This window comes from Artibeus jamaicensis, unplaced genomic scaffold (assembly GCF_021234435.1).
Source record: "Artibeus jamaicensis isolate MK-2021 breed Jamaican fruit bat unplaced genomic scaffold, CSHL_Jam_final contig_233, whole genome shotgun sequence".
NCBI classification, from domain to species: Eukaryota; Metazoa; Chordata; class Mammalia; order Chiroptera; family Phyllostomidae; genus Artibeus; species Artibeus jamaicensis.
Window position 1 is genome coordinate 44,541,085 of NW_026521486.1, and position 18,876 is coordinate 44,559,960.

The window sequence follows — 18,876 nt, forward strand, 5'->3', positions numbered from 1 at the left end:
GTGTGCAGAAGAAAACAGGCCGAACACCAAGGCTGCTTTTACCAGCACCAGGCCTGGGGGAGGGTCAGCTTCAGTCTCAGAGCTCCTAGAGATCTGCCTCAGACTGCTTAGGCTTGAAGAGTGGAAGTCTTCCAGTTATACTCCAAAGCAGCAGGGCATAAGTGCCACGGGGTGGGGGAGAGTAATTCCTGTGGGCAGGGTTCTTGCTTTCCCTTGGGCTGATGCCATTTGGAGGAGAGCACTCTGCCCAAGAGTGATGGCTCCCTACATGGTTAAAAGACAAAAGCACCTAACATCTAAATTATAATGCATTGGTATTCATTGAGTTTGCATAGACACTGATCTTCTAAAATGATTCCTACATCTATTATTTTACAGTTCATGGAAGCTTCAAACTATGCCTGAAAAGATATAAAATATGGTAAAAACATGACATATTAATGTGAATTACAGTAGAGATCAAAAGAAGATATCATTAGTGACATTTACCGCAGTTGCCCTTTGAAATTACTCAATTATTTCCAGGCTTTCATGCTATGAAGGTTGTTTTTTACAAAGCTTCTTTTGCTCTTTCATCATAGCATCAAACATTTTATTAAGGTAAAGTTACCACTGACACTATGAATATTATACTTTTGTTTCTACTTTGTGGGCTCACACCTTTCCTCATAAAAATGATATATGGTATTATATTTCGTTATTTTTTGATTCAGCTTCTCAAGTGTAGAAATACACTTGATTTTAGCTCTCAGAATAATAATGGAGCCTAGAGTTACTGATTGCCGTGTAACAGATTATCTAAAAATTCAGAGGCTTGAAATAATAATAAACATCTGTGCTCTCACACAGTTAATGTGGATGAGGAATCCACATTTGGGAGCACCTTGGGTGGTTCTGCCGTGAACTCTTGTGAGGTCGCTGTCAGGATAGTGGTCAGGGCTACAGTCATGGGAAGGCTTGACTGGGAAGATCCCTTCCAAGATGGTGCTCTCAGGTGGATGGCGATTGGGTGCTAGCGCTGTGCTGGAGCTCTCAGTTCCTTACCGACTGGATTGCAGGTTTTTTTTTTTTAACTTTGTAAGTCTATAAATTAAATGGATAGAGCAAGTTTGAAGGTACAAGCAACAGTCTGAAAGAGTTAGAGGCCTTGTGGAAAGGTATTATTGAAATCCAAGTTTTGCAGAGAAGGAAGGAATCAAAGAGAGACTTGAATGCATGGATACAGGTAGTAGAAATATTAGAAATGTGGGTGACATGGTAGAATTTCAGTCTCTGGCCTGGTTTTGCTTTCTCGGTATTAATAGTTTTGGCAGCACAGAACCTCTTGTCCCTTCCACCCCACCGATGATCAGGGAGCAATGGCCAAACCTCATGATTGATCAGGATTGCTTGAAATCAAGGGTCAGCCCGCAGGGGATTAGTCTTGACAGTTTAATCTTTCCTTTTTTGTGGAATCAATATAATGTTTGACATTAAATAAAAACCTACTTTAAGGTGTATTATTGTTTTTGAAAACTGGTATCACTGTACTATGATGATGTAAGAATGAATTAATGTGCTGACATTTCTTAACAATAGGGAACTCTTTTTCCTATTCTATTGCCCATTTCAAAATACAAAATTGTGATAACAGCCTGTGCCATTTCTGAAAATATTTTATTTACTTTTACTTTTTTGATGGGTTTTGACCTTAAAAGTGCTACTTAACATGATTTCACCTAGTACATATTTAGAAAATAAAGAACAAATTGATTTAATCAACACTGTAGAATATTATATTATATTCATGCATAAGTTAAGTATGCTGCTAAATCATACCCTGGGCTTCAAGGTAAGGTGTCATGTCCATTTAATATTATTTTTGTTCAGTGGCTAGTTTCTCCTTAAAAGAAAAAGTAAGAGCTAACAATTTCCTTTTGGAATTTTTTTTCCTCCCAAGCTATATAATGAGCAATTTAAGTCAATTAGTCCCAATTTTCATTAGTTTAATGGAAAGAGATATATTAAAATATAATATTTGGACTTTCCCAATAAAATCGAGGGCTTATCACTGTTTTTCCCATGGAGAATAATTTATATTAACATGTGTTACTAAAAATCTATTGTAATATGTACACTTTTGAAATTGACATTAAACTCTAGATCAGAAATACTATCATTTTTGCTGAATTTCTAACCATTGAGTTACTTTCTTTTCTTTCTAGAACCTCTTTTGAATTGCATATTGTAATACATATTTTTAGTATGAAATGGAATTATATTTCAGTGCTCTACATTTGAATTCTGTCAAACTCAGTGAATCACAAACGTTTTCTGTATAAGCTCCTACTTCTCATAAGGAGCGATGGCCATCTGTTCAATGTTTTAAAATTCTCTTTGCCCACTGAAGTAACAAGATTCGATCTGAATATTAATGGAATGATGCCTTTAGGGCATAAAAGTTTTATGATTTTACTTAACTCCATGTTTGTTTAACTAGAACATCCTTTCTCCTTAATGATATTCTGGTGAATTTTGTTGGTGTAGCATCCATGGAATAATTCTCTTATTTTAGTTATTTATATTCTGTTGCCATTTTTTCAATTCATATATTTTCAAAAAATTGTGTTACGTTTTTATAGAGTATAAATTCAAACAAATTACTAATGAATACTTTATATACTTCTTTTAATCTGAATGAAAATGTACAGTTAATTTTTATTCTCTCACTCTAGACCTAAGAAATAGAACTTACATTTATTGTCAAGTATTCTAATATTTAAAATATTGAAATATTAACATAGTCTTTAAAGAATCTCTTCAGTATGTTACTTGGGTTCATTTTATTTATTAGAGATCATACAACAGATAAAATTAAGAAAGAACACTTTTTCTTTTTGTCTTATTGCATAAAGATAATTTTTTAAAACTAAAACTGATTGAGTTGATAGACTTTGAGCTAATCTCTCATGGATAAAACCTAGAGGTGAACAATCCTAGAGGTGAACTGGATCATAAAAGTCATGTAATCTATGTAATCATTCCTTTACTTAAACTAAATTCACATTATTTTTTGAACATTTATGGTGAGGACAAAATTGTTTAGGGAGCAAACACCTTTTGACCCCTATGAAAAAAATATATTCCTTTAAATAACTATAGATTGCATTTATTTCTTTATGAATATGTATATATTCATTAAGTATATGCATGTGTACCTCATAATAGGAGATTTGAAGCAGAAACCTAATGGGTAATAGTGTTAATTTCAGCTTGGAGTCCTCTTAAGGGAAGTTTTTTTCATTTATCCTTTTCATGTTTCCTGGTTATGTTCTTACATATAATGCCACACTTTTTTCTCTAAATTGATAAATCTTGCCCTGTGTTCTTTGCTCACCAAGGTGAGCAAAGAGTACAATACTGGTCATTTTTCAGATCTTTTTTTTTTTATGTGTATAGTTTAAAGAAGTCCCAGGGCTTACAGGGGTCTTGGAGATAAATCCTTAAGTTTTTTTTATCTGTAGCCCCCTTCTCCTACTACTGTTTGGGTGATGGTCTTCTGCCACCTCGTGGGCACTATGTTGTTATAAGACGATGTTGGATCACAACCTCAAGCTCTTCTGTGTGAAATCGGAAACTGCCCCAATCCACAGAGAGCAAGGAGAGACCAGAGAAAGAGGCAGATCAGCGTAGATGGGTAGGTAGAAATTTTAATAAGGGAACTTAGAAACGATATTTGTCTTTGGTGGCCCTAAGATGAGTAGATCTCCATGCTGCCCGCCAGAATCTTAAGTATTTATATAGATGTCTTAACTGGGTTCAGTCATGTGTACCATCCAGGTGGTCTCAACAACACCTTGCTCTCTTAAGGCTATGCTCTTGCAAATGGCTCCCAGCAGGCAGGACGTGAATCTCAAGGCCAAGGGAGAGAGTGAGGAGCCTCTGATGGCCCAGGTTCAGTTCATGGGTCAGTTGGTGGTCATGTACTCTTTTTTATTTTTAATATAAATTTTATTTAGTTACTTTTCAAGTACATTTTTTTTTATCTATTTCTCCCATCCCACCCCCCCCCGCCCGGTCTCTCCCCTCCCTCCCATTCCCCCCCCACCCCCCCCCAGTCCTCATCTCTGTGTCTTTCATACTTGTTCCTCAAAATCCCTCCCCCTTTTTCCCCTTAAGTTCCCTTCCCTCTCCCTCTGGTGGTCATGTACTCTTGATGACCTTCTCCAACGGATGGCTGGGATCTACCTGGTTGTGCTCCTAATGAAGGCAGGTGTCTGTCCTACTGGCCCTATTTGCTTGGGGTTACCTCAGCCTCCTTACCTGGCATCCAAGTCCATGGCCCTTATTACGGTGGCCTTCACCAGCATCTGTGGGACCAAACCCAAATGAGGTTCTGCCACCTTGGACACCTAAATCTTTGTATCCTCCGTGAAGTTAGAAGCCCTCACTCTATCCAGTCCTGCCTCATTGACTTCTCAGGAGTAGGGCTACCCTTATGTCTCACCTGGGAGCACAGCCATTTTGACTCCTTCTCCTCTGAGAGTGCTTATTTGTTCAAGGCCTCCTGTGAGAATCACTGCTGAAGAAGAGGGACTCAGACCTCAGGATGAAAGCCTGGGAAATGCTCCTTTCCATTGTTTTGCTGTCGAGAACATAGCAGCAGAAAAGCCAAAAGAACTAAGTAATTTCTCCACAATTCTCTTGTACCTGTCCATCTCTGTCTTGAGCTCATCATATATATTTTTTTATTTTTAATTTTTTTTAGAGTTATTTATTTATCTTTAGAGGGGAAGGGAAGGAGAGAGGGAGAGAAATATCAATGTATGGTTGCCTCTAGTGCATCCCTTGCAGGGAACTGACCTGCAGGGAACCTGCCTGCAACCCAGGCATGTGCCCTGGGAATCGAACCGCGATCCTCTGGTTCACAGGCCCGTGATCAATCCAGTGAGCTACACCAGCCAGGGCTTCATCATATATTTTTAATATGCTTTTGTATTTTTAATCTTGTTACAATTTTATGACATCTTAGTGTTCTTAATTCTACCATATTTCCAGGCATGAGTCCGAGGCAGTGGGCCATTTCGGTTGACTTTAAGCAGTATCGCAGCAATCTCTGTGCCCACCAGTCCTCACCTCCAACACACATATAGGTTTGTATATCACCTAGTATGTCTGATTGTTTTAACATTCATATTCCATGACCTTGACCATATTGAAGATGATAGTTTGTATGGTCCCAGACAGATTTTATTAATAATATAAATATACATGCAGATTTACAAATGTATCTATGATTTAAAAAATTATTTATAAACTTGTCAGAAATGTACTGCTCTTAGTGATGTCTTTTACTTCTGTTAACATATAAGGTTATTTTCACTCAGTCATCTCCTGAAACTCCTCTAACGGAAAATGTTATAAAATTTCGAATTATAGGACCTATAAGGAAAGGTGGCATATTATTTGTTGTCCAAACCAGAACACTAAGAAAGCAAGGGGCACTATCAATAATTGTTCCAGGACAGCCGTTAAAAGCCACCACGGTCCCGAGCAAACCAAATGCATGTTTGCATTCCAGGGCAGAGACAGCACACATTGCATGTGACATCCTCAGGTAACTTCGAGGTTCTCATTTTGACATGATTTGATTCAACGTTTGGGTCATTCTGGTTCTGGCCTGAAATACTAAGCCCTTTCATCCTGTGCTTCAAGTGCATTTCAGGCCCCGATGACCTGCTGTTGTGTGCTCATGACTCTAATGACTGAAATTAGTGCCAGACGATGGGCTTGGCAGTGACAGTATGAATGGTACTGTCATTTCTCTTTTTACTGTGACTTCAGACGGTGCACAGTTAACTCACTACATGTTATTGACAAATAACAGCATTAAATCCACAGCATTGTTATTTGACTTTTAAAGTACATCCATTGGTGATGGTGAAATTTTTGACATATGCCTATGTTAAGAAGGAAATTTGCATTTAAATTTTTGAGGAACTCTAATTGCTGGTCTTCTCAGTCCTTTTATTTTTGATTTTTTAATTTTAATTGTTGTTCAAGTACAGTCTCTGTCTTTTACTCCCATCCCAGCCCACCCCCACAATGCTCCCCACCTCCCTCCCATTTCCACCCCCCCCCCTAGTTTTTGTCCATGTGTCCTTCATACTTGTTCCTGCAAACTTCAAATAGGTCTTGGTTTGAAGCTGAAAGGATTCCCAGTGCAGGGAACTTTGAGTCTAAAATAAGGTCACGTTTTCAGTAAATACTCAAATGATGATTGACTTCTAACACCCTCCTGCCTTGCTCACAGTCCTGTCTCCAGCACCTAGAACCATGGCTAGCTTGTAATAAGCACACATTAAATATTTTTCAATGAGTGAATACTGTTCTGTACAGTTCACTCTATGATATTTATGGCATTTTTTAAATTCTCAAGCATTCTGTGTTTAATATCTATTTATAATATTCCTGTCAATGTGTTGTGTGGAGACTTCACTGGCTTTCCATAATTTTTGATTCAATTAATAAAATAAGGTTGTAATTTGCATGTTAGTTTCCTTTGCTTCAGGAGAAAGTTTTCCACTTCTCCTTCTAGTTACAATTCACATTCCCCCGACTTTCAGATTTGCCCTTTGCTTTTCTTGTGCAAGCCAAGAAACCAGATGATGTAACCAAATCTCTCTTTTTGCTCTATTTAAAGTTTTAGCTAGGGTAATGTTTCTGTTAGTCTGGTTTCCAAATGAAATCTAAAGTGGTGTTTTAATAAAAGTGAGGTACAAGGGAAAATCTAGTAGTTAAATCTTAGAAGATCTTTCTACACTCACTAACTTACAAGAGAGCTACTGTCTATTCCCAGAGAAACAGTACCCAGATGGAGATGTCTGTGCCCAGGTTGCTGGTTTGGTCCCCATTCAGGATGTCTATGGGAGGTAACCAAGGATGTGTCTCTCTCACATGGATGTTTCTTTCCCTTTCTCACTGCCTTCCTTCTCCCCTCTCTACCATCAATAAAAGAAAAAAAATGTCCTCAGTTAAGGATTAAAAAATACATTGAAAATGCATTTTGGCCTGCCCTATTTTAATGATAGTTCCTATATGGTTGTCATCTCCTTTATCATTATTTAGATACACTTTCTTAGGAACGGAGATAAGTATCATAGACTAACTTTATCTTAGGAGAAGCCTTGGGGTGACATGTGTTTATTGTATTTTATTTTTTGTTCCAAGGTTTTTTCATCTTCCCCATCTCAAGATACTAACACCCTCATTTCTTCTACCATTAATCTCAAACATTTTTCTGTACTAATTCTGGTATTAGTAATTTTTATGTTAGTGTTTCTCTTAATACATTTTCCTCTTCGAAATATTTGCACTTTAAGATTTTTTAAAGTTTAACATTTATTTTTGTAAATGGAATTGTAGGGCTTGGGGTGGAAATGATGTTTTGTTGAGGGCCGCACTAAGCTCTATACCACACGAGCACACACCCCCCCCACGCTGGTGCACACGCCTGCACAGGGGTGTGGGTATTTTAGCTGAGGGTAAGGCTACGTCATCTGTTGCTTATGGTGGGGCTTTTCCTTTTTCCTTTGAAGTTTTCATGCACCTTCAATAACTGGTCCTCATCTAAGTGAGGTCTGCCTTGGTTTCATTGTCTGGCCAGTATTGGGAATGGGTCTGTGGAAGCAAAAGGCGATTTATGCAGCATCTTTACCATTTGTCTTGAGTAGTTTTAGATGAATAAACCAAACATATTTGTAAAATAGCATATAGCAGGTAGAAGTTCTAATGCATGTTGCTTTCATGCCAGCACAGTGAACAACCTCTGCACACGTTGGCGATGCTTGTTCCAGGATGATGGAGGGGTTGTTTCGGACTTCATGTATGGAGACCCGCTGCAACAAAGCAAAGCTGGATGAATTTGGAGTTACGATGTATGCTGATTTCTCATCATGTTTACATTGCAGGTCAGTTGCTCCGGTTAAAAATGTTTCGAGAAGACCACGGGTCGTGGATGACGATGTTCTTCAGCACAATTCTCTTTCTCTTCATATTTTCTCACATATACAACACGATTCTTCTAATGGATGGGAACATGGGGTAGGTTCTGTCTCCACTTTCTCCTGTGATGAGTGTTGTGTTTGCAACTCGTAAGAATTCAAAGAGGATTTTTCAGTTTCTAGTAGCCTAGATGTCCTTTACAAATATTCTCCCCCAAATAGGGATAATCTATGCATTTTCTTACTGAAGACGTTTGGGTATTTTCTCCAAGAAGCTTTCTACAGTACTTATATTGTGTTCCTTATCCTTTACAGCTTCTCTGCTGGGAGAGTTTGAGGGCAGCTATTAATGTCACATAGTGACAGAGAGTACGGGAATCAGGAAATCTTATTGACTTGTTTATCCTTACAAGATTGGTAAAGCTGGGCTGAGGTGAAGGTCTCTAGGTTTGCAATTCTGTTGTTCTTTGATGCCTGGCTAAATAAAAATGTTGGATACTGATGGCATTTAAAAAAAAATTCTCTTGACAGTTGCAACAGAGAGACCTTTGTTACAAATGGGTCATTTAAAAGTGGGCCTCCCTGTATCAAATCCAGGGTTGTGATCTATACTTATCAAATCACTAATCAAATCACCATGGCATGAAGAAGTGCTTCCAAGAAGGTTATAGATTATTTTTAACTTTCTCCAGGTCTTGACTTGCTCTTGGTAAGTTTTAATGGCAGAAAATGAGAATTGCTTAGTCTATAGCATTAAGAATTAGATTAATGACAAGACTAAGCCACTTCCGATACTTGTGGGCACTGAAATAGTTCATAAGGAGCATTTTGATCTGTCCTCCGGTAGGACCGGAAAGGTCCCTAATAGCCTTTTCTTCTAAATGTATCCCAGGCAAGATGCTGGCCAGTTCTGCAGTGCAGTGAGTTTGAAGTTATGTGTATATCTTAGCTACCACTGTTCAATGCTGAGAGGGATAGCTCAATTACAATTTTTGATTTTTTTTCTCCACTATTACAGGAGATAAATAGTAAAGGGAAAGTGGGGATTTCACAAGCTTTATACTTTAGTCCATACTAACAAGTGGTAAATTCAGGAATGTGATCTCAGGTCAAATGTTCAAATTTTAGGGGGCTATTAAAATGTTTTTTTCTATAATTATTTCTTTTTTTTTCTTTTAAAGAATTTATATTTTATTGAAATTATCTTTTATTCTTTTGCAAAGATATAACCTTACAGGAGGAATACATTTAATCTAAATGTTCATTGTCATAGATAAGATTCAGAAGTCAACATACATGATAGCAGTTGTATTCATCTTTGTTAAACAGCTGTATAAAGCTATTCACAAAAAATGAAAGGATTCTTTAGGAAATATTTCAAACTATCAGGTTGGAATGCATGTTTCTTTCTGATACTATTATGCCGCTAAATACAATGGTCAGATATTCTTATAGAACTGCACACAGGATTATTATATATGCCAAGCTTAAAATATTGCAAATTCTAAAAAACTCATAAACAGAAATGATTCAAAGATTTCTTGACACTAAATCTAGCAAATGTTGTTCTACAATGCTCTTTTTTTTTTTTTAAGATTTTATTTATTTATCTTTAGAGGGAAAGGGAAGGAGAGAGGGAGAGAAACATCAATGTATGGTTGCCTCTAGTGCATCCCCTGCTGGGAATTGGCCTGCAGGGAACTGGCCTGCAACCCAGGCATGCGCCCTGACTGGGAATCGAACCTCGATCGTCTGGTTCGCAGGCCCATGCTCAATCCACTGAGCTACACCAGCCAGGGCTTATAATTATTTCTTGAGCTTTAAAAGATGTCACTTGGACTAGGTCTATTTTTAAATGGTGCAGTTCCAGACTCTAATGCCTAGCCGGTTAGAGTCAGCCTCAGCCATGGAGCTGTGCCTCTAACACTGGCGTGAGGACAGGCACCCTTGGCTGACCTAACACAGCCCGGGGGCTGAGAGTCATGGTGCACCCTCACCTCTGCAACCAGGTGTGGGGCCCATGTAAAACTTACGTTTTAAAAGCTGTTGCCAGAAATAATACATTAAGTAGTATATAAGATCCATCCTTTGCTCAGAACTTGAATTTTCATCCAGTTCTTTTTTTTTTTTTTTAGTATGGAGCTACTAAACTAGCCAGAAGTGCTTGTTCTGAGGGAAAAAGCAGATTTGAAAGTAATGAATTAAATGCAATAATAGATAATCCCTGGCACGTTGTAAAGCACTCCGTAGCTAACAATAAAACTAATCTAAAATGTAAGGTACCAGTCACGGAGCATTCAGTACCAGACATGAATTTTCTCAATTAAATCCAAAGCAAGGGACAAATGATGTAGTTGTACAGATGAAAAAAATTAGATCTCCATCTATAAAGGATGTATTACCAACTTTTATGACACATGCCAGTGGAACTAGTGAGCTCTCTAAGGTGAGAATGCAAACTTGGAGAAGAACCAGTTCTTAGAGCAAATGGATACAGCAGCTGTGCTTGGGGTTTCCCAGGAGACACGTGGGGCCTTGCCTCCCACTTCGACAGGCAGGGAATGATGGGGCAGAAGTGTGCAAAGGACAGTAGGCCCACAGATGTCATGATCGACTGGTTTTATATCAGAGGGTTGCTGGTGGTTAAGGGGAGCTCAGGATTCTGGACACCAAATCTGATTTGCAGTGGGGGTTTCAATGGACCCTGACTTTAGGGTATCTCTAGGAATACTAGTCTAGAACTATTATGAGAGTTTCAAGGGTTTCCAGGATCGTCTCTGATGGCTAGACCTGTAGTCATGTATTTTAGATTTCTTTCCATACTGGGAGCCCTCAGGCCTACAATGAGGGGGGTTAGGGTTTCAGCGAGGAAGAAAAGAATTTTCCTAGAATGCTTTGCTTTCCCCCAACCCCCAATTTAAGGATTGGGTATAACTTTAGGCTAAGCCAGAGTCGCTTGATTCCTTGTTACGAAGAGCAAAATCTCTAGGTTTATTTGATCAGAACTTCAGGAGTTTTAGCCAGAACTGACTTGATAAGAGTCAAGTTGCAGACCCCTGGTTTTCTCAGTACAGTGGATTTCCTGTCGTATGCACTGACCCCTACGGCTTCAGCCGTCCCTAGGAGCCAAGCTGAGAAACGGTCCAGTGGGAGCCCGGGAAGGAGGCCAGCCAGCTGGCTGGGCAAGCAGGGAAGGAGGCTCAGACTCTCCATATTTCCTACCACTCTGGGAGAGTTTCCTCTCCCCTTGGATTCTCTTCCCATCCTGCTACACCTCACACCACCAACATGGTGCTATCATAACTGCTTCGATTCTTTAAGTCGCAGACACCAAACTAAATTCATCTTTCAATACATGTGTGAGTTGTAGGGGAGGATTCTGTTGCAGAGAAGGCTCTGATGCCGGGGAGGGTTTTACATCTGGATGTTTTATAAGCAACTTCCTTTTTACAAGGTGGCCGACTAGGTAACCTGAAGCCTCTCCTACTGCAAAATCTTCAGAAATGCTGGACAGTCTGATGCAGCCAGATAGACTCCCTGTAAATGCATAGTCGGGCTTATCCAGAGGCGGGGAAAAACCCAAGGCCCAGAATGAAGAAGGATCTGAAAACCAGGGTGGTACCTTAGGAACTTGCGTTTTGGCTTTCATGCCAGGACCAGACGTAAGGATCTGGGCTCGTATCGGTGAGAAATGGAAACCAAAGCCCCTGCGTAGGTGGTCCTGAAAAGTGCTTCAGAGAAGGTGGATTAGGAAACACGTAACCCCTGGCACACACAGCCTGTAGAAAGCTTGTCTGCCTTATCATGGACTTGGGTGCAAAACAGTAGTCTTCCATGGAGCTCTTAACCACAGTGCGGTGTTTTGGTTTTGATACACATTTTCCTTTTGATTTTAGAACCACCTCCCTCTCCCTCCTCCCAAACATCCCTGGTTATGCTTTTGTCCTGCTTTTAGGTTTCTACTTCTCTCTGGAGCTCACCTTCCCAGTAACTTCCAGAATTCTGCTGGTGTGTTATTTAGAACAGTTTAGTTTCCTTTCATCTCAATGTCTATCCATTGCAATTTACCCAGGCTTTTCCTTTTGTAACCAAAATCTTATCAGTGCATTTTCCCAGTCAGAAGTGCCAGCACTTGGAGGTAAATGTTGTGACTTCTCAGAACATGAAGTGGCTACTGCCACAGCAGTTTGCCTTGTTTTTAAAATCACAATGGTCCTTTACCTTTCGGTTGAACTGATGTTTAATAAACTATCTTGGGAGAGAGATGGGAAGATACTTTTTATTTTCTCTTTTTAACAAGGCCAATATATTTAGCAATTCTCTATTATATTTAAACCCAATATATTTAGCAATTCTCTATTAGGTAGAAATAAAGAGGGGTGTGCTTCCAAGTATGGGTTGAGGTTTTTCTTGAAACCTACACTCTAAACTTTTTTGGATGTGGTCTTAAGAACTTCTTAGTCATGGGATTTTTTTATAGCGTCTGCAGTATAAAGCCCTAACTTAACAGAAGGCTTTCCCGGTGTTTTCCAATATCTTAGTCCCCCACAGCATAACACACATATGAGTAAGGAATGGAATGGTGAGAAAGGGAAGCCCGTGGTTGACATTCCTAAAAAAAATCCCGCCAAGCGCCACTGGATGGCAGCAAAAGGCGTGTTTTCAAGCAGGGCTGCCTGGCGGTATCTCAGGCAGGCTTCCTGCTCAGAAAAAAGACTCCCCTTCTAAATTTCTGAAACTTGGTGTTGAAATAGTTGTGCTCCTAGTTGTTACTGGATTTCTTTGAAGAATTCCACATAGTGAGCTCTGTGATAAGCACTTTTTCATTTGTGATGTGCTTGACCCCTTTTTATGTTCTAAATTGTAAATAATGGTATATATAACCATGTTTGTGTGCTCATATACATCTCTATGTTTATAAACCCAATCCAGTATTACAAGGATAAATAGTGTGTCTAGCGCTGAGGAAATTAGACTCCTGTCTCAGGTATAAAAATTCCTCCATGAACTGGAATTTCCAAAGATCCTATAGTATGTTAGGGCAGGATATGAAGAAACTGATGTTTTCTGGTGTTAATGACAAAAAGGCGGACCAAGCCTTTTCCAGAGAAATTTTACAAATACTAATTAATACATCAATATGTGTTAAGTATTCTGGGGGCAGGATTTGAGAAATAAGACAAAGTGATTCAGGCAATTTTGAAAAAATGAATTAGTATTCATAATCAGGACCTAAAAAATGAAGGTAAGGATTAGGTGGTGGGTATAAGGGAAAGTGGAATAGACTCTGTTCCTCTTCTGTTCTCGTTCTGATAGGTTTTAGTAAGAGCTCATGTGGAATGCTCATTAAATGTGTGTGGTGAGAACTCTCAGTGAGGGGGATATAGTGGCAGTTGGTCAAGGGGAGGTGACGGGAGGGAACATTTGAAATGGGCACTTCACTGGAATCTAAAACAGACACCTTCTATGTACAGAGGGGACAGCCAAGGCAAGCCAGGCACATCATAGACTTGCCTGTAGGCTGGATGAAATTCTTTGGGATCTAATGCATTTTAAAGTCCACACACACAGCCTACCAAGGCCTTAGCCTCTGATACTCTTAACCTCATTTTTGAAAGAATGGCCAATATTGTGGTTTATCACTGTGTCTGCACATTGTATTAGAAAAGACTGTCTGATTTATAGCTTCAGTTTTTGTGGCCAGAGGTATAGGTTTTAGCACACTATTTTTTTTCCCCAAGGGTGAATTACTCTTTAATGGAAAAATTCAGGATGAAGTTTTACTCTAGGCAGTACTGGTTTCTTTGCTAAGTTCACTATTTTTAACACTTTCACTAATGCTTTCGGATTCCTTACTCCAACTTTCCCCCTCTTTCTAATCATCTCTGAACTAGCAGTCGAAGCCGTGTGTCCTATTTTTACGGTGGAAACTGTGATTTTCACTTGCTGTTTGCTCCTCAAGTACCCAAGTTGGTTGACCTGCTACCATTGTCCACGCTGATGGCTTCAGTCCAAGAAAGTAGTGTTTGTGTGCTTGATTTTTGTTTTCAAAGGTGCTCAATTTATTTTGGGAAATGGCAAGAAAACATTGCAATAGTCTTTAATAATGTTAAAAACTATACAATTTAGGTATGACCTCAACTGACAAAAGTATTGACGTACAAAGCGATCAATTTAAATTGTGGTAAAAGGAAAAAAGAGTATGATGTTATTTCCCAAGTGATGGCTATGTAGGGATGGGTAAAGGATGGAGGCCCTGAGCAGGGTGGAGGAGCTTGGGGGTGGGGTGGGGAGAAAGCTTGGCTGTCAATCAAAATTCATGAATCCTGGAAGTAAGTGCTGGAGTCAATAGCTGAAAAGCTTGATTGGCTGCTGATACCAGGCTGAATGCAAATTCTGCTGGAGTGGTGCTTTAAATAATTTGTTGGCCTCACTCTTAATTAGACTAAACACTGACTTGCTTGTACGATTAATTTACAATAATAGCACAATTAATTACTAAGGCTGGGAGAAGGGGGCAGAGCTAGTTACTGAGAATGGGCAGGTGAGAAGAAAAGCTGACAGCGAGTGGGCCGAGCCTGTGGTGAGAGAGGGGGGGCTTGGCGAGAGAGCAAGGGAGGGAGAGAGAAGAGAGAGGGGGGAGGCAAGGAGGCCAGAAAGGAAGGAGGGGGTGGGGGAAGAGAGAGAGAGAGAGAGAGACTTGTTTGCTCAGAGGCAGGATGGCAATGGAGCAGTTTGCCCCTTGCAATGCTATTGGTTCCACATTACTTGATTGTGAAAGTACGAAGGTAAAATAGCACAGCGTGTTTAAATTGTCACAAGTTTACTGTTGGTGTTGTCTGAGTTGAAGTTTTAAACGTCAGTGAAAAATAATGCTGCGTCCTTATTACGTTGTGGGAGTGCATTGTCTGTTGAGAATCAACACTGACTTCACCCACTGAAGAGGTGTTCTCTTCAGAGTTGCTTATTTCAGCTCTGTCATTAAACAGTTTACCAGCTTTGATGGGGAAAAATTCTAGTCCTGGAAACAGAACACCTGGATTTTAGCCCCCTTAGCAAAAATAACATAGATGAGTTAGAGTTTTTCTCGTTTTTAAGATACGGGTGGTTGTTATGGCATCACCACCATCATCATTAATTTGGAGGAAATGCATGCTTTAAGGTGGAGAAATAAACTGAACTTAAGATAGCTAAAAATCTTGGTTACTGCTAGCTTTGCTTTGCATGGAAGGGGATGTGGTGTGGAAGCAGCATGGACTTTTGTCTGGACACCTTGAGCTGCATGGCCCTAGGTGAAGTTCTCTGTGAGCCTTATTTTCTCAAGTGTAAAAGGGGTATATTAGCACTAACCTGAGGGCTGTTTCAACAATCAAAGAAGACAATGTTTGCAAAGCAGTTGGTATGTGCCCACCTAATAATGAGCTCTAGATAAATGGAGTTGCTGTTGTAATAATAGAAAATGTATATTGTAGTTCCTTGTGTACTTTAGCTCTCGATAAATATTTGTTTTTTATAATAACAATAAGTGCTTTGGTCAATATAATAAAATTATGTAACTTATACCAATGATATTACATTATTATCATACAACTATAATAATTCTTATCAGTTTCATGCACAATGTCCAAATGAGTACCTAGCAGCGGCAGATCTTCAGTGAACACTAATTTCCTGTGCCAGAACTCATAATCCAGAATCTTAAATGTACTTGAGTGAGGGAGTGCATTACCAGGTGGAATGATGCATAGCGCCCAGTTCAAATGCTATTAGGATGCATCTTTATGAATATGCATAAACGGTTCCTTATTTTATTTTTCATCAATGGAAAGTAAATACAGAAATTAATATGATATTTCACTAGGATTCAGAAGAGGAAATCAAACATAAATTAAGTTACTAAATGGTTACTTGCTAGTTTTGACCTTCCTGAAAGCAGAGGAAAAATCTGATGGAATTACGGATGGTATCATGGGAATTAATGATGCAGTGTCCTGTGTGTGTGTGTGGGGGGGGCCATCCTCCGGACACTCTATAATAATGACTATCTTTTAAGTTCTAGCTCAGTTGACTTTTCCTGGTGATGAACACACAGGAAATAATTACTTTCCAGACATGTTTATGATGGCCTGAGGCTTAAGGTTTACCTGAAGTTATATAACTTAATAAACTAATGAGACAATCCAGCCATTGCCGAGAAAGCGACATTTCTGTGACAAGTCATTAAATTTGTAATCTATTAACCCCAGAGTTATCCCCGAGGGGTTGATGAAAAACAGTAGAGTACTATTAATAGAATATTCCGTCATTCAAATATTGCCCTGTGAGGTAACATGAACTGCAGCCCGCTCGTGTACACAGCTCTGGCTGCTCAGTCTGGAGCCTTTCTCACTGTCTGGTACCCAGTCAGCAGGAGGATGCCTTTGTCATGGTGGAGATAAGTGAGCCCCACTGTGCTGTTCTCTGGGAGAGAATCAACCCTGTTGGAACTGGTTAACTTCTTTCTCTCTAGTTCACTTTCCTTAGGCTACCGCCAGGGGACCCTAACTCTAACTCTACTCTTTTTTTTCTTTTTCTAAAGCAAATGGGTATAACATACTTGATTAAATCAGTGTCAAAAGACATGGAAGAGCACAATAATAATTGCAATTTAAAATTACTTAGGAGTAGGACACTCAAAGACTGATCCTGAGTTAAATAGTGACCCTTACCTAATTAAAAAATATGAATTTGCATCCTTTACCATAAAAGATCAATGAAATTTGAAAGAAAGTGGGTGTTGGATTTTGACTTATATTTTGTAGTCTACATAGTTTAATTTTCTTTCCCTAAAATACATATTTTAGAAGATTAGAAGGATGATTCCTAGGTATTTTGCAAAGCATAAAATGTTCAGCATCCTGTGAAGTAACAGGAAAAAATATATATGTTGCATATAAAATGCTTATTTTCTTTTAGCAAGAAATAATCAATTTCTTTGCTTCAAGATTGTCACATATACTATATATATATGCATATTGTGCTATTTTAATATATGATAATATATATTTCATACATAATAGTATAAATTATTCAACATACTTTTATTAGAGAATTTGATATGCAGATTAAATCTACCAATCCACAAGAAAATCACTGATGAAAAAGTTATGAGTAACTACACAGAGATAAGAATTTGCATCTGCGTGTGTATATTGAACCCTATAGAGGCATCTCCACTGAGTCTGTGGAGATGCACAACACTGGTAAGTAAGCGGGATTTCATGGTTCTTAAATGAGCAGCAGATACGATATTTCTGTTGGGATCATGTCAAGTTAATACAGGGCTCAGCGGAAAGTGGGGGGCTGAGCTACAGAATTTCATTCAGCTCTGCCAACAGTTCGAGGGTCTGGAGGGGACAGCCTTGGTTATTGCTTCATTATGTCATCTAAAGGTGAGTCAGTTTAGGGTTAATTTAAGAAAATTCAGTGACCTAAACTAGTAAAGGAACTAGGTTGGTGCACCCTTTTGGGGAATTGCCTCTAGAGAATTTATCATGCCACAGACCCTTCAGACTTCTGGAGGCTTCCTAGACTAAACCCATGGGTTAGTCAAGAATTAGCAACAAAGTAGAGCTAAAGTCGGTTTGGGGAAATTTGATATGTGCTGGGGATGGACCTTCTTTCCTAGCCTCATGAATTATGTGTACAAGATAAAGAGGGAGTTTGTAGACCCCATGTTTAAAGCCACCGACGTGGGTACTTCAGAATGGGTCAAGGGCACAACTAGAATTTGGCCAATTAGAATAAAGGACATGAAACAGGAGCCTCCAATGAAACAGGAGCCTCCAATGAAACAGGAGCCTCCAAAGGACATGAAACAGGAGCCTCTGTAAATTAAAATATATCAGGATAGATTATCGTGTGTCTCAGTAACAAACAAACCTAAAAATTTTAGTGGCTTAAGACCCAAGGTTTTTTTTGTCTCACACTACATTTTCACTGGGAGCCAGCTGGAGGGCCCTAACCTAGGCGCCCTCCCTCCGGGATCAAGGGGGACACAGCAGCTGTCATGTGAGAGGTTACTAGTTGGTCTGGGGGTCTCAGAGCAGTAATTCAGCATCTGCCTGGAAGCAGCATGCTTCATGTCAGCTCGCCACACTTAGATTAGAACTCTTCATTTGGCTCCACCGAGGCACCGGGTGGTGGAGACGTGCAGTCACGCCGTGTACCCAGAGTGGGGAGAATAGAAATGTTTCAGGAACAGCACTACTGACCACCGCACGGGACCACTCCAGCCCCAACTGAGAAGCAAAGATGTACTTTCCGATAACTTACGTTTCCTTCCTCGACACAGTGTCCTTCAGACCCCCTTGTTCACATAGTGTCTTTCTTCCTAGGAAGGGGATATATAAAATGAGTTTTAAAAAACTCATCCTGGCCCTGGCTGGTGTAGCGCAGTGGATTGAGCTACGGGCCTGTAAAGCAAAGGGTCGCTGGTACGATTCCCAGTCAGGGCACATGCCTGGTTGCAGGCCAGGTCCCCAGTAGGGGACACATGAGAGGCAACCACACGTTGATGTTTCTCTCCCACGCTTTCTCCTTCCTTCCCCTCTCTCTAAAAATAAATAAATAAAATATTTTTTAAAAAGTCATCCTAACTGTGATTTGATATAAAAGGCATGGATAAATTTCACATGAAAATCTAATTCTTACTCCATTGTGTATGTATATTCAACTGTATATTGGATAGGAAATAGGAAAGGCATCAGGTTTGGTGAGACACCGGAGCACGTGATGGCTAGCACGCTCTGGTTCCGATGTCGTCTGCCGCTGGTGTGCATTCTGATTTGGTTGAATACATCTATTCTGATTGGTAGTTTTTGTGCCATGTCTGTTCTAAACACGGTGAACAGCA

General features: G+C 39.6%; 1 protein-coding gene across 2 annotated transcripts in view; it reads left to right on the plus strand.

Annotated features, from left to right (window-relative positions):
- The window catches only part of TMEM117 (transmembrane protein 117), a 404,165-nt gene that overhangs the window by 69,131 nt on the left and 316,158 nt on the right, over nt 1–18,876 (plus strand). For both annotated transcript variants that reach the window (XM_037162329.2, XM_037162330.2), the window contains one exon: nt 7,950–8,082. In XM_037162329.2, the coding sequence (XP_037018224.1) occupies nt 7,950–8,082 (133 nt within the window). The remainder of the gene's footprint in view (nt 1–7,949; nt 8,083–18,876) is intronic.